A 16,316-nucleotide genomic window follows, 5' to 3' on the forward strand; every position below is an offset into this window, starting at 1 on the left:
CCACCTCCCGGGTTCAAGCAATTCTTCTGCCTCAGCCTCCCGAGTAGCTGGGATTACAGGTGCCTGCCACCATGCCTGGCTAATTTTTGTATTTTTAGTAGAGATGGGGTTTCACCATATTGGCCAGGCTGGTCTCAAACTCCTGACCTCAGGTGATCCGCCCACCTCAGCCTCCCAAAGTGCTGGGATCACAGGCATGAGCCGATGCATCCAGCCAGAAATTAGTTTAAATCAAAGGTGGCAAACTGGCAGTCAGAAGGCTGAATGTAACCTAAACAAGGATTTTCTTAATTGGGAAATTTAATATGTAAGTACCTATTTCCTCTTTTTCTTTAAAAATTAAAACCAGAAGGCATGGAATCACTGGGCCCACACCACTGAGCTGTAAAAACTGGCTGGAACTGAGTGGCAGCTCCCGCTTTGGACAGGACACGGACTCTCCAGTATTCTCCATTCCCTGCCATTCTCTCCTGTTCCTCGCATGGCTCCTTCACGTGTTTACGCTTATAACTTCGCTTTCATTGGCCCGAGTTTGCTTTTTTTTTTTTTGCACAGGCCGGGGTGCAGTGGTGGAATTATAGCTTACTACAGCCTCAACCTCCCAGACTCACAGGATCCTCCTGCCTCAGCCTCCTGAACAGCTGGGACTACAGGATCATGCCAGCCATGCCTGGCTAATTTTATTTTTTCGTAGAGGTGGGGTTTCACTATATTGCTCAGACTGGTCTCGAACTCCTAGACTTAAGTGACCCTTCCTCCTCAGCCTCCCAAAGTGGTGGAATTACAGGTCTAAGCCACTGCGCCCAGCCCAGCCCCTCAGTTTTCAAACCATGGATTAAATAAACCAAACTGACTAGAAGAGTACAGAACTATGTTCAGAGACAGGGAATGACAGCCTAGGCCTCACAAATTTGCTTGGGATAATCGATGCTTGATGAATGGAAAACTGCATTTACATATCAAAATTCTCCTCAAAATCACTTAATAAACTCATCTTGATTAAGGGTAAAAACCGTACCTGCCAAGTTCACAGGCAACTATTGGTCGTCTTAATATTTCCTGACTTAGAGTACAATAGTTCCATTGGGCCACTAATTCAGCATCTTTGTCAACCTAATAAAAAACAAAAAATTCAATTAATTTTCAACTCTGAAAGACACATGGTTCACAATTCTACATATAAAAGTATATTCAGTAATACCACACTGTAATGATTTTTGTTTTTTAAATCAAAGATAATGACATAGGAAGTTGGGTTTTTTGTTTGTTTTGTTTGTTTGTTTTTGAGACGGGGTCTCACTCTGTTGCCCAGGCTGGAGTGTAGTGGCACAATCTTTGCTCGCTGCAACCTCCACCTCCTGGACTCAAGCAATCCTCCCACCTCAGCCTCTGGAGTAGCCAGGACTACAGGTGCATACCACCACGCCTGGCTAATATCTGTATTTTTTCTAGAGACATGGTTTTGCCATGTTGCCCTCAAACTCTTGGACTCAACTGATTCGCCCATCTCAGCCACCCAAAAAGTGCTGGGATTACAAGCAAGAGCAACTGTGCCTGGCTGAAGTCAGGATTTTAAAAGTCACAAGTAATTAATACTACATCAAATAAAGGCCCATCTAAATATGACATGTACAAAGAAAAAGGGTTTATATAAAATTATCAAACTGTTTATGCAAGCCACATACAAATATTAACATTTGAATCTTAATAATAAATTAGGGAGGCCATACAAAAGAGGAAAAAAAAGTGTGTTAGATTAATTTCTAACAATGGGAAAGTCCGCTAAGTTGCGGCAGAATTTAAAGAGTTAAGAACTGAGAAGACAAGCATTTTTTTTTTAAAGTTCAGAAGAAAGACTACATAATTCTTTAAAAAATGTTCAATTTAACAGAAATAAGTGTTTTGGGGCTTATTCACTAAGGGATACATCAAACTTTATCCACGGTATGAAAATCCAGACATAAGACCCTCCCTGGCCCTCGAATGACATTTTCACATACATCATATTCCATGTCCCACTCCTTCCCATTCTTGTTTTTCCCTTCACTGTGTAGACTGCACCACTCTTTCCCATTCTTCAAATGCCAACCTGAATAATTTAACAGGACAGCAGATTTGGAAGAAAATAGGAAGAGAAAACAAAAACAATCCTGCTGAATTTATTTTATTAATTTATTTTTTGAGACAGGGTCTTGTTCTGTTGCCCAGGCTGGGCTGCAGTGGCACAATCACAGCTCACTGCAGCCTCAATTCTCCTGGGCTCAAGCAATCCTCCCCTTTAGCCTCCCAAGTAGCTAGGACTACAAGCAAGCGCCACTATTCCCAGCTAATTTTATTTTATTTTTGTTAAGAGGTCTCCCTGTGTTGCCCAGGCTGTTCTCCAACTGCTGGGCTCAAGTGATCCTCCTGCCTCAATCTCCCAAAGTGCCGAGTTTACAGGTGTAAGCCAACACGCCTGGCCCTCTGAATTTAATTTTTAAAGTAAAAACTGCTTAAGTGCTTACTGTGTGCCAGGCACTGTGCTAAGCAGTTTCCATGACTTAACTTTTTAATCCTCAGAAAAACTCTATGAGTTAGTATTTTTACTTTTGTAGATGAGGAAAGTGAGGCACCAAGAGGTTAGGTTATATTCAGAAAGCACCTCAGAGAGTTGGGGACAGGGAGAAAAGTGACAAATCACTCCTTATCCAGAGCTTTGAAAATTGTTTCCCCCCAAAAAGCAGTAAAAAATGTGTTTACCAGGGTCTCTCTTCTTTTCTAGGGTCTTTCTTCTTTTAAGTTTTTACATATCTATACTGGAAAGACAAATTTTTGTTGTTGTTGTTGTTTTTTTTGAGACGGAGTCTTGCTCTGTTGCCCAGGCTGGAGTGCAGTGGTGCTATCTCGGTTCACTGCAAGCTCCGCCTCCTGGGTTCATGCCATTCTCCTGCCTCAGCCTCCCGAGTAGCCGGGACTACAGGCACCTGCCACCACGCCCGGCTACTTTTTTGTATTTTTAGTGGAAACAGGGGTTTCACTGCGTTAGCCAGGATGGTCTCGATCTCCTGACCTTGTGATCCACCCGCCTCGGCCTCCCAAAGTGCTGGGATTACAGGCGTGAGCCACCGCGCCTGGCCAGACAAGTGTTTTTTCCATACTTTCACTCACAACACTCAATACTTCCAGAACACTTCTGACAAAGTGTATGGGATTTTCCCCACACCAACCAATTCTCTGATAGCAGCCAGATGTCTTACAATTAAACTCAATTGCGATACCACCTATGTGGATATGGCCTTAGATCCCAAAAGTTAAGGGCTCAGTCCCATAATACTGTCCCCTACCCCGACTTTAGATGCCAATCACAAGTTCAAGTTGTCACCTGTGCTTCTGTCTATAAATCAAAGGCTACCACAACCCCACCCTCAGGTTTGATAATTTGCTAGTGTCTCACAGATGTGGGAAAACAGTTTAGTTACCATTGCTGATTTATTACAAATACATTTTAAAGGACACAAATAAATAGCCAGATAAAGAAGTACATAGGGTATAGTCTGGAAGGGTCCCAAGTGCAGGGCTGTCCCCATGGAGTTGGGGTAACTCTCCTGGCATGTGGATGTGGTCGGCAACCCAGAAAATCTCCAAACCCTCAACTTCAGGGATCTTTATGGAGACCCACCACGTTGGCATGATGGATTATTAACTCCAGGTCCAATTCCTCTTCTCCTCCCTGAAGGATGGAGGTGAGGTGGGGCTGAAAGTTCCAAGCTTCTAATCTTGGCTTGGTGTTTCTGGTGACCAGCCCCCATCCAGGAGCCCACCAATAATTACCTTATTAGAACAAAAGATGATCCTGTCACCCAGGAAATTACAAGGAATTTAGGTGCTCTGCATTAGGAACCAGGGCAGATTTCACAATATTGATGTGAAATGTTAAGCTCCACCAGGGCTAGACTCTGCCTTGTTCACTGCTATATCACGGGGGCCTACAACAATGTATATACGGTAACCACTTATTAAGCATTTGTTGTGTGAATAGTTATAATAAAAATCCATCCTGCCTAGGCATTGTGGCTTTTTTGAATCGCTCTTCCTTCTTTTCTACCCTCTTCCGACACCTGTTTCTTGTCAAGCCTTTCATTAAGCTACTCCTTTTCAGCCCTGGGCACAAGAAAACAAAACTGAGCTGAACACTTTTTTGGTGAAAGCCAAAAAAGCACTCATGAATGCTAATTATCCAGCATTCGCCTGTTTACATATAGGTATGATCAGAGGGTACCCTTCATCCTCTTGGGTATTCATTCATTCTCATATTCACACATATTTCTTAGGTGTCTATTATGTGGCTGACACATAGTAGGGGTTACAGAGGTAAGACACACAAGGTTCCTGTCTACGTGGGAAAGAGACAATAAACAAATAACACAGTGGTAGGCACTGTAAAGAAGAGAAGAGAGAATACTGGAAGTGAGGCACATTTCAGCTACAGTGGACAGATGACATTTGAGTAAAGAACTGAATGAAGTAAAGAAACTTATCATGTGACAATCTCAGTGAAGAATATTTCAGATTGATGAACTCACACTCCAGGTTGAAGAACAAGAGGCCTGTTGAGCTAGAACAGTATGAAAGAGGTGGAGAGGGGCAGAAGATGACGTCACAAACATAGGCAGGGTCTGCTCAAGGGCCTGACGAGATTTTATTCTTAATGTGATGGGAAGCCACTGGAATGCTTCAAATACAATAGTGACATAAGGAGTTTACCTTTTTAAACAAGCTCTCCAGCTCCTGAATCAGAATACATGAAGTCTCCACCTGTGCCAGGCACTCTACTAAGTGCTTTACAAATATTTTATCATTAAAAAGTAATTACTAGTGCTAACTTTGAAATCCCAAATAAGTGGATGGGAATCCTGGCTTCACTACCTACCAGCTGTGTGATCTTAGTCACCTGAATATCCCTGGACTCAATGTCCCTGTCAGTAGCAAAGAAATTATTATAATTTCCTCGATTACTTGTGAGATTAGGGATTATTCACTCATTTATTCAAAATATTTAGTGTGCCAGGAATGACGCTAGTTGCAGAGAAAAAAAGGGTACAGCCTCTGCTATCAGGAACTTACCGTCTAGCGGGGAAGACTGATACAAATCAACCACGTACAGCCGTATGCAGGGCGATAAGACAGTTTATAAAAGGATGTGGTATGGGAACAGTTTGGGAAGGCTTCTCTGAGCAAATGAAGTTAGTGTATACAAAACTCAATATACACTAAGTATTTGTATTATTGCTACTAGTCGCAGGTAGGGTTCAAATCCTGGCTCTGCCATTTACTAGCTTTGCAACTTTCTCCTTTTGAGCCTCAACTTCCATGTCTGAAAATGAGGATGACAGTATGTAGCTATAGGGCTATTATGATAATTACATGAGATACCCCCTGTTAAGATTACTGTCCAGTGAATGGCAATAGTCAGCACCCATTGAATGTCCACTCTTAATACTGTTGTTAATTTTGAGTCCTCCGAATGGAATAAAAGACCGCAGCCAAGTCTGGAATCCCGCTGGCTCCCCCTTCTTACTTCCTCTCGTTCTCTGGGGTCGTCAAATTCCCACCACCCCCGGTCCCCAAGAGCCCGCCCACATCACTGACCTTCTCAACCTTCTTCGGCCCCTTCACCAGTTCATGCCTCTTGGGAATTGTTCCCCCGTCGCAACCCATCGCAAGATAGGAGTCAGACCCAGCAGCAAAACCCTAAAGCTCTCACTTCCGGGATTTCTGGCGAAATCCGCAGCCACTTCCGGCGCACTGCCGTGACGCAGCACGCCGGTCGCGGCGTAGCGGGGCGGGGCGGCACGCTAGTCGCAGAGTAGCGGGGCGGGGCGAGGCCTTTACCAAGTGCCTGTTGTCATGGAGAGTGTCGCTTGGAGGCTGGGCGCGGGTGGGTTTCCTCTTTCCCGTGAGACCCTGGGTTTCTGCTGCACAATCGGAATCACTCGCCCACGCTCCGGGAGGGCAGCGAGGGCGTGGGCGGCCCGTGCGAATCCACCGCTCTTTGACCCTATCCCACGCCAGCTTGTGTGGCTGCAGAGCGGGCACATCCCTGGACTGAGAGCGCCTTGAGGAAAAGGGCCGCCCTCCTGTTTCTGCGATTAAGGATGCCTATGAACGGAATCTGCCGTATCAGTGGACATTTTTGTGTTTAAAAGGAGAACGCATCTTTACTGAGCGCCAACTGTGACTCAGGCACTCACAACAAATCTTGTGAAGTGATGTTACAGCAGATTCTAGGAAGTAAGACCCTCCCTAATGCCTGGAACTTTCTGGTGTTGCCATGCATATTGTAGATGGCATGTGTGTGAAATTTTGCATACAGTTTGTGCGTGTGTGTATTTCATTCACAGTTTCCTGAAGCCCAGATTAAAAAAATATTAATCAAGTATCATTAATAGACGATGTAAGAGTTCTTATAAAACATACACTGATGTTGCCATGCCCATTCCAAGAGACAGGCTGTATTTTATCTATAAGAACACAAATCCCTTGCTAAAAATCCATGATTGTCTGTCTGCTCTTAGGCGATTGTCTATTTCTCTGTTTTTTCCTTTAATTATTATAAGTATTATGGGAAAGTGCCTATAATCCCAGCACTTTGAGAGGCCGAGACGGGAGGAGCACCTGAGCCCAGGAGTTCCAGGTTAGCTTGGACAACATGGTGAGACCCCATCTTGAAAGAAAAAGAAAAATTAGCCAGGCGTTGTGTTAAGCTTTTGTAGTCCTAGCGGATCCGGAGGCTGAGGGGGGAGGAAGGATTGCCTGAGCCCAGGAATTCAAGGTTGCAGTGAGCTATGATCATGTCACTGCACTCCAGCCTAGGCAACAGAGCAAGACTCTGTCATTAATATGTATATATGTATGTATGTATTTGTACATATATATGATGGGAAAATTTCTCCATTGCCAAGAAGGCAGATCTTTATGATTGGATGTTACGCTATTGACCTACGTGAAACATAAAAACGCTGGAAATATTTTTTACTTGGGAAGAATTGCCCAGAAAATATGTGGATGTGGAAACTTCAAGGGCTATATGTAAGCTTGGGGTACTTGTTACTGTGATTAATGGGAATTTAAAAAGATAATCCCTTTAATTAGTTGGTCTCTGATTGATTTATGATTTATTTCTCTGCTAACCACAATAACTGTAAGCTCTATGAGGTTAGGGACTTCGTTTTGTTTTGTTTTGTTTTGTTTTATTTTAGACAGAGTCTCGATCTGTTGCCCAGACTGGAGTGCAGTGATGTGATCTCGGCTCACTGCAACCTCAACCTCCCAGGATCAAGCGATTCTCCTGCTTCAGCCTCCCCAGTAGCTGAGATTACAGGCACCTGCCACCATGCCGGGCTAATTTTTGTATTTTTAATAGAGACAGGGCTTCACCATGATGGCCAGGCTGATCTCAAACTCCTGACCTCAGGTGATCTACCTGCCTCGGCCTCCCAAAGTGCTGGGATTACAGCTGTGAGCCACCAAGCCCGGCCAGGACTTTTATTCCACATTGTGTCATCAGTGCCTAGAAGAGTCTTTGGCACACTCAATATATGAGTACATTTCCTCAGTAAACCAAAAGTAAGTACAGATTCATTGAGAAAGGGGTCAAAAGCCTAGTTTTGGCAGATACTAAAACTGGTTAGTACTATTAGAATTCCATTTACTGGTGAGGAAACAGAAGCGTGGAAAGATCAAATGACTCCTTCAAGGTCACATAGCTCGTGAGAGACCCGGGAATGAGTGCTAGGATTAGTTCTTTCTCACAGCAAAGGACAGAAGGTCAAATACAGAAGAGCAGAAACACCAGCATCTTTAGAAAGACTCAAACCAGTGTTCTTTTCTCATTTGGGGAAGAAAAAACAAAAATAGCGGCTCTTTATTAAGCCATGACCATGTGTGCACTGTGAGATTTGTAGGCATTGTTTCACTTTGGGCTTACAATAACCTTAAGAGTTAGAGGGTATAATCCCTCCTGTTTTACAAATGAAAACCCCAAGACTCAGATGTGTAAGTTGTCTTTGTTCAGGGTCCCACAGCTGCTGAGTAGAAGGAGTAGAAGATGAGGGCCTGTCTCCGATGAGGCCCGTCTGACTTGACTGGTTCCCCAAATGCTGCTGATAAAACCCAGCAGTACTGGCTGTGCTGATGTTCTAGCTCAGGCAGCTGGACTTTTTTCTCTTCCTCATTGGTTTCCTCTTTTAGAATATTGGTCTCTAGGCTACTCTGTGCCTCAGACAATACACAGCTAGAACTTTTGTGAGGTTTATTATCATTGATAGCAAATATGTGTTGAGAGCTGGCTGCCATGTCAGGTGCTGTGTTCAGCACTTTATTAGACGTGAGCCGTTTTATTCTCCCAGCTCTACTGGGAAGCAGATGTCATCATTGTCTGCGTCTTCTTCCACTGCCTTGTTGAATGAACTAATAAAGGTTATTCCCTTACAAGCATCTTTGGAGACAACTTTGTCCTAGCCAAGCCATGGATTTTCGGGGAAGCAGAGAAATGAAATGATAAAAAGGAAAATCATTACCCTCTAGTAAAACCAGTATGTCTTAACCTTTTGGGAGTCATTGGACCTGTTTGAGAATTTGATGAAAACTTTGAACTAAATCTCCAGAAAAGTATTGATTAGCACATATGACATTTCGCATAGCATATACATGTTTGTATTTTACTCACAGCCTTCTGAATCTCAGGCTAAGAACCAGTACTTTAAATGCTGTTACAGTAAGTCCTTATAGTAGGTCTAAAATATTTCAGACTTCTTTTTTTTATTTATTTTTTATTTTTGGGACAGAGCCTCACCCTGTTGCCCAGGCTAGAGTACAGTGGTGTAATCTTGGCTCACTGCAACCTCCATCTCCCATGTTCAAGCGATTCTCCTGCCTCAGCCTCCTGAGTAGTTACAATTACAGGCACACACCACCATGCACAGTGAATTGTTTGTATTTTTTAAGAGACGGGGTTTCACCATGTTGGTCAGGCTGGTCTCGAACTCCTGACCTCGTGATCCACCCTCCTTGGCCTCCCAAAGTGCTGGGATTACAGGCACGCACCACCACACCCGGGTAATTTTTTGTATTTTTAGTAGAGATGGGGTTTCACCACGTTGGCCAGGCTGGTCTCGAACTCCTGACCTTGTGATCTGCCTGCCTCGGCCTCCCAAAGTGCTGGGATTAGAGGTGTGAGCCACTGCCCCTGGCCCATTTCAGACTTCTGAGCCATGGCAGGTTTGATTTCCTGATAGCTCTGCTCATGTGCTCTTCCACAGCTGCAGCTTACTATAACTCATTTTAAGAGTTGGCATTAAACATTTTTTAAACTATCTGCTATGGTTTGAGTGTGTCCCCCAAATTTCATGTGTTGGAAATTTAATCCCAATGCAACAGTGTTGGGAGCTGGGGCCTAATAAGAGGTGATTAGGTCACGAGGGCTCTGCTCTCATGACTGGATTCATGTTGTTGTCTTGGGAGTGGGTTAGTGATCGAGACAGTGGACTCGTTATTACATGGAGTTCGGCCCTCCCGTGCTCTCTTGCCCTTCCACCTTCCACCTTGGGATGATGCAGCACAAAAGCCCTTGCCAGATGCAGGCCCCTTGACCTTGGAGTTCCCAGCCTCCAGAACTGCAAGAAATATATCTGTTCTTATTCTGTTAATGCAGCACTAAATGGACTAAGACAGTAGATATGAAAAATGTTTGAAGAACTTTACAACCATCCTTTAAGGTCATACACAGGAAGGAGACCCAAAGAAGGTTAAAACAAAGTAGAAAACTGAGGCAAGTCCTGAGATAATTCAAGACAAAAATTACTTTTAATTTGCAGTTTTAGGGAAATATTCAAAATATTCTGGCAATATACAAAGCTTTGAATGAACTGGCCCCTGGCCACCCCTCCCAGCTAATGTTGGCCACTGTTCCTTTCTTTACTAGGTTCCAGCCACAGTGGCCACCCTCCTCTCCTACCTCTGTGCACATGTCTTGCTGGTCCTTCTCCAGGGACGTGCTTTCTCTTCATGTGTTCCCAGCTGGCCCCCTCAAGGGATCCAGCCCTCTGCTCCTGGGACCCCTCCTTGGAGCCATCTTCCCTGACCTCTCCATCCAAAATAGCACTGCTCTGCCATCACGTTACCCCATCTTGCTTTATTTTCTTCTTTCCATTTATCACACAAATATCATGTTATAAATATAAATTTGGACATCTTGTTCACCATGGAGTTTTTTGCATTGATTTTTATTTCTTGAAAATAATTGCATCAAAATATTATTTATCTTGATACACAGTGTTTTGGGCAGCACCTTATATTTTGGATTCCAGAAGAGCTCCTCTGCCACCTCTTGCCTGGTTTTTTATCTCCCTCGAGTGGAAAGAAAGCGCCGTGCTCCAGCGCCTCTGTTCTGTTTCCTGCAGCATCTCTAGTGATCAGCAAAGGCCTGGACAAATAGGAGGTGCTCAATGACTATTTGAGAAATGAATGAATGAAAGGAAAAGGGCATTAGCAAGTCGCTTTGATTCACCTCCTTATAAGTGCACATACAAATGGGCAACTTTCAGAGAGCTGGGGTGCCTACATAGGGAAAACATAACATTTTTAAAAAGATGTTTATAAAAAACATAGTTGCCACCAAACCATAAACACGACTCCCCACGACTTGTCAAACTGGAGGATCTCTAACATGGGTTCTTCACCACTTCCAGCCTCCTGATGAAATTTGACTTAGTTGAGGTCAAGTTGCTACCACCACACCACCCACCATTTCCTCTTCCTTCCTTGGGAGGGAACCATACAGAACTCTGGGCATTAAGCAAAAATACTCAGCAAAAAGTTACCAAAAGCTAAAAAATTGTGTTTAATTTTATTTGAAAGTTTTTTCAGAGGTAATCATCTTGTTAATCAGTGGAAATTCACCCTGGAATCACTGTTTCAAAAAAAGGAAGGAAACACGTTTAGCTAGCAGCAGCATTTTTTGTTATTTTACACCCAGTGGTTTTGTACTTTGTTGACAAAGGTCTTCAATTTGGACTCATCTCAAAAAAAAAAAAAAAAAGGACTTTTCGTTACCTATTAGAACACCATGAAAGACTCATGAATGACTAAGTTAAAGAATATAAAGCATTAGAACAGTGCTTTAGCAGCAATGTAGTAATAACTTAATAAATATATGCCACTGTTATTAAGCGTAAAACATAATTTTATCCACTGCAATAAAAATTTATTTGCCTCCTCACATAATCCCTCCTCTTTTTAATTTTCTGTTTTTTGAGATGAAGTCGTACTCTGTCATCCAGATTGGAGTGTAGTGGTGTAATCATGGCTCACTGCAGCCTCGAATTCCTGAGCTCAAGAGATCCTCCCGCTGTAGCCTCCCGAGTAGCTGAGACTACAGGTGTGTACTATCAGGCCCGGCTAATTTTTTTGTATTTTTTTGTAGAGACAGCGTCTTGCTTTGTTGCCCAGGCTGCTCTCAAACTCCTGGGCTCATGCAACCCTCCTGCCTTAGCCTCCTGAAGTGCTGGGATTTCAGGCATGAGCCACCAAGCCTGGCCTAATCCCACCTTCTTCCAACAATATTCCTGACTTTCATTAGGGGATCGTCCCGGGACGCAGTTCACCATAGGTCTCTTGCCTTTCTGCACATATTCAGAGCAGAGGCACCAATAGCATTTTGTTGTGAACCATCTTTTAAAGGATGTTGTTTAACCATCTTCCAACAGCCTTGGAAGACAGAGATAATGTCTCCCTCCAGAGCAGAGGGCAGGTTTGTCTGGTATGCAATATATTAAAAATGAGGGCTAGGCACGATAGCTCGCACCTGTAATCTCAGCAGTTTTGCAGGTTGAGGCAAGAGGATCGCCTGAGCCCAGGAGTTTGAGGCTGCAGTGAGCTATGTTTGCACCACTGTATTCCAGCCTGAGCGACAGAGCGAGACCCTGTCTAAATATATATATATATATATATCTCACATATATAACATCTATATTACATATCTAACATCTATATTGCATAGCTATAACATATATTACATATATAAATATGTAATTAAGATGATGTTTCCCTCTGAGGCCAAGCCTGGTCAGATTTGCTCAGAGCCCGTTAAAAAAATTGGGGATTCCTATGCTAAGGTTCCTTGGCTTTGTCACAAACCTATGTGTTCAGCATCCACCTGAGCCCACCACTGCATCACTCCCTGGGACTTGGGGGACATGGGAAATGATGTGAAGGCGAAGCAAAGTTGCTTGCAATGCCAGGAGAAAGAGTCTTTTGTCTCCATGCACAAAAGAATGAACACTGCAGGCCTGACAAATATCCTTATGAAGGCCTGCCTGCAAGGTTGACCTTCGGTTGGTGCATGGAAACTTGGATTTTGGGAGGGTTCCCACCATTGCCAGAATTTATAAGAATGGCTCATTGTGCCTAAACTGTTTGTACAAACAACATGATTCATACTGAACACCTGCTTTCCTTCTAGGAGTCTGGAAATTTGATTCATGCCAGACAGAGGCTTCCCGCCTGATCAGCCCCTAGTAAAACCCTGGCTGCTGAGGCTCTCATGAGCTTTCTTGGTTGACAACATTTCACACATGTTGGCATAAGTGTTGCTGGGGCGAATTAAGCATGTCCTGTGTGACTCCACTGGGGGAAAACTCTTGGAAGCTTGTGCCTGGTCTCCCCTAGATTTCACCCTGGGTACCTCTTCCCCTTGCTGATCTCACTTTGCATCTGTTCAACATAGTAAGTCACAGCTGTGAGTGTGACTCTATTCTGAGTCCTGTGAATTTTCCTGGTGACTCATTGGACCTGGAGGTGGTATTGGGGACCACTGACATAGTCTCTGATCCCAGAATCTCATGTCTTCTGTCTGCATCCATGAAATGGTGACAGGCTAACTTGTTAATTTCAAAGATGAAACCTCAGGCCCATCACAGTGCTTGAAAAAGCAATCCCGTTACCTCTCAGGACCCATGGGAGAGTGAGTGTGGGGTGGGTAGGAATTCCAGATCTAAATTAACTTGGGTGTTCCATGCCCTGCTTATCATGGAGCTTTAAGGAGCAGGCACCTGATCTAAGCCAATCCAAGCCAAATGAAGGCCTTTTCTTCTCCTCTGGCCAAGAATCAAGATGAGTGTAACCTGGGAAAACCACCTTGCAATCATGGGGGTTAACCCAGAGCAAGTGGGACCGAGAAACTGGTCCTGGATGACACTGTTGGAGCCCCTGAAACCAGCCAGCCTTGCGGCTAGTTTGCCTCTGGATGATGTTAAGATATATGAGTTAATAAATTTCCTTTACGGCTTAAGACAGATTGGATATGATTTTCTATCCCTTGTAAGAGAAGTCCTAACTGATGCAGATCATGGCTGTTCAAAGAATAGACCCCCGGAGGGCCTCTGTCCAGTCGTAGAGAACCAACCCTCACAAAGATGGGATCCTTCTTTTAAGGACCCTGAGACTAACTTAATAAAAATAACCAGCCTCCAGCAGTCAACATTTTACAAGTGCCTACCAAGGAAAGAGTAGCAGATAGGAGTTGGACTTGGTATCATTTCAGGTGACTTACAGCCTGGAGATGCTCCTCCAAGCTGTAGAGGTGTTTATGCATTTAGGAGACCCAAACCTTCACTTAAAATGAAGTGATGATGTAACCATGGCAACGTGAGCTGAGGACTCAGCTACAAGGAGAGGAAGAGGAGGTGGTTTGAGTTGAGGGGAGCTCCGCGCCACTCATATCTGTGCCCAATGATGGGCATCCTGTCCACACCACGCCTTCCTGTCTGCACCACCACAGGTGATGACTTTGTTTTCCAGCCCCAATCCGGTGCCTAAGAGCGCAGCCTCTACTCCATCTCCCTGCAGACTTCAGGGAGAAGCACGGGAGTGACAAAAATAAACATCGGAGGCTTCACTTGGGTGACACAGATCAAAGGCTTTTCCAAAAAAAGAATGCTGCAAATGATGTTTAAAGTCATGATTATATTTAATATTATTAGGGTGGTGCAAAAGCAATTGTGGTTTTTCTATGGTATGGCAAAAACCACAATTGCTTTTGCACCAACCAATATAAATTGTAACAGATTTGAGACAAAGTATAAAATTTTTCAAATTGAGTTGAATTTATCAACCCAGAATCTGTAATGCATGAAATAAATTAATAGAGAACCCAACAGATCATGTTATGTCGTAAATATAACATCTATCTTTAGGTTAAAGTAACATAGCAAAAATTTTATATTTATGGGTGCAAGACACGTACATAATTTGTACCAATCTCACAGAACTAATTCAATTCAAAACAACAAAAAAACTTACTCTATTATCTAGTGGATGCAATAAAAATTAACCATTTTAAGATAAGTTTTCTTGCGCTTCCCCTACTTACGTTTTTCCTGGCACCTGCTATACTGTGTATGTATTTCTTCATCGCTTTACTCTCTGACTCCCCTACTAGATTATAAGCTCCAAGAGGGCAAGGCATCTGATACACTGCTATGTTTCCAGTACCTAGAACTCGGCGTGTAGTAGGCATCCAATACATAAGTGTTAAATGAGTGAATTTAAAACAGGTACACGCCGGGAATGGTGGCTCACGCCTGTAATCTCAGCACTTTGGGAGGCTGAGGCGGGGGATGGCCTGAGGTCAGGAGTTCCAGACTAGCCTGGCTAACATGGTGAAACCCCAACTCTACTAAAAATACAAAAATTAGCTCTTCCTTTCTCTGCCATCATGGTGTGTGCTTGACTCCGCTTCTTGCCATGTCTTCTCATAAGACTTTCAGGATTAAGTGATTCCTGACCAAGAAATTAAAACAAAATCGCCCCCACTCCCCAGTGGATTAAGATGAAAACTGGTAATAAAATCAGGTACGACTCCAAAAGGAGACATTGGAGAAGAACCAAGCTGGCCCTATAAGGAATTGCACACGAGAAGGCACACATATTTATGCTGTCTGAAGGTCGCAGTCATGTTACCACATCAAGCTGAAAATGTCACAACTCTCTGGAGAGTTGTACATGTTTTATTGGGAATATGTTTTTTCTCTCTGAATCTGTTATGAACGCATTGGTTGGCTGGGTTCAGTAATAAATATGTGAGACCTTACATTAAAAAAAATACAAAAATTAGCTGGGCATGGTGGCGCATGCCTGTGGTACTAGCTACTCGGGAGGCTGAGGCAGAATTGCTTCAACCCAGAAGGCGGAGGTTGCAGTGAGCTGAGATCGCGCCACTGCACTCCAGCCTGTGTGACAGAGCGAGACTTTGTCTCAAAAAACAAACAAACAAAACATGCACACATTTAATCAATATAAAATATTATTTCTACGAAGTCACTTCAAGCTGATACTGCATACTCCATATATGCTAAACTTCACAAGGTCTTTACCTCATACCTGACTCTCTTTCCTGACCCCCTGTGGGGTAAGTCAATGCCCTGGGGTTGCTTAGCCACTTGGTACTAACAGCTTTGAGCACCAGGTCTGTTTCAGCTCATCGGTGTATGCCCTGGCTGGCTTTTCCCACAGGACGGAGTTGCACAAGTTGTGGGTGTGAAGCTGAGAGGTGAGCAGAGGAGGAAGGGAGGTAGAGAGTCCTCATCCCAGTGTCCCTCTGAACTGCCGCGTGTGTTGCTCCAGCTTCTCGGCCTCCGCCTGGAGGTGCCCCAGCGCAGCAGGGCTGGGGTACGTGAGCACGGCATTCTTAGTGGCCAGTGCTACGTCCTTGAGCAGGCTGCAGAGGTGACTGCTGCCGCGGAGGATCTCGTTGCGCACGTCCCTCTCCTGGGTCTCCATGCACAGCGTGTCCACCAGCTTCTGTCCCACCATGATGACCAGCTTGCTCTGAGTGATGATCTCCGCGGGCTGGCTGCTGCTGAGGCTGCCGTGAAATGCGCTGATGGCTTTGAAGAGCGCCCCAAAGTACAGCCGGCAGTGTTCAGATAAGCGGGGTTTCCTCTCAGGAGTCTGTTGACTCGAAGGCTGGGGTATAAGAGGGCCAGGATTCTAAAGAAGGGAAGGAAGAAAATAGATAGGAGATTCAATCAATGGGCTGTGGCTGTCTGCCCTTTCCTGTTTTGGCTAGATTTGCAAGACTTTATTTTTTTTTTTTTAAAAGCATGGTTTGATTTGGGAAGCCCAATACTGCAACAGTTGTCTAACCAATTAATGTTTTCAAGACACTGTAATTATATAATATATACAATATTATATTGTAATACATACATATATAATTGTATTCAATCATCTCAATAAACCAACCACAAGAAACCCATTTTAAGAAACACATTGGCAAT

The 16,316-nt window shown here is 43.9% G+C and overlaps 2 protein-coding genes and 1 pseudogene across 6 annotated transcripts in view; 1 reads left to right on the forward strand and 2 right to left on the reverse strand.

The window, feature by feature from the left end:
- Positions 1 to 5,809, reverse strand: part of RTF2 (replication termination factor 2) — a 59,838-nt gene extending 54,029 nt beyond the window's left edge. The window contains exons 1-2 of one of the 2 annotated variants that reach the window (XM_030825359.1): positions 5,629 to 5,803; positions 1,019 to 1,113 (exon numbers count right to left, since the gene is read on the reverse strand). In XM_030825359.1, coding sequence (XP_030681219.1) covers positions 1,019 to 1,113; positions 5,629 to 5,697 — 164 coding nt within the window. In that variant the 5' untranslated portion in view covers positions 5,698 to 5,803. Of the gene's footprint in view, positions 1 to 1,018; positions 1,114 to 5,628 lie in introns of both variants that reach the window. The other variant, XM_003252971.4, reaches the window with a different exon arrangement.
- Positions 5,810 to 13,986: 8,177 nt separating this feature from the next.
- CASS4 (Cas scaffold protein family member 4) overlaps positions 13,987 to 16,316 on the reverse strand; it is a 48,172-nt gene continuing 45,842 nt past the window's right edge. For all 4 annotated transcript variants that reach the window (XM_003252969.2, XM_003252968.3, XM_030825746.1 and 1 more), the window contains one exon: positions 13,987 to 16,026. In XM_003252969.2, the coding sequence (XP_003253017.2) occupies positions 15,619 to 16,026 (408 nt within the window). In that variant the 3' untranslated portion in view covers positions 13,987 to 15,618. The remainder of the gene's footprint in view (positions 16,027 to 16,316) is intronic.
- Positions 14,782 to 14,938, forward strand: LOC105740666 (annotated as a pseudogene).

The sequence above is a fragment of the Nomascus leucogenys genome, chromosome 13 (genome assembly GCF_006542625.1).
Source record: "Nomascus leucogenys isolate Asia chromosome 13, Asia_NLE_v1, whole genome shotgun sequence".
In the NCBI taxonomy this organism is placed as follows: Eukaryota; Metazoa; Chordata; class Mammalia; order Primates; family Hylobatidae; genus Nomascus; species Nomascus leucogenys.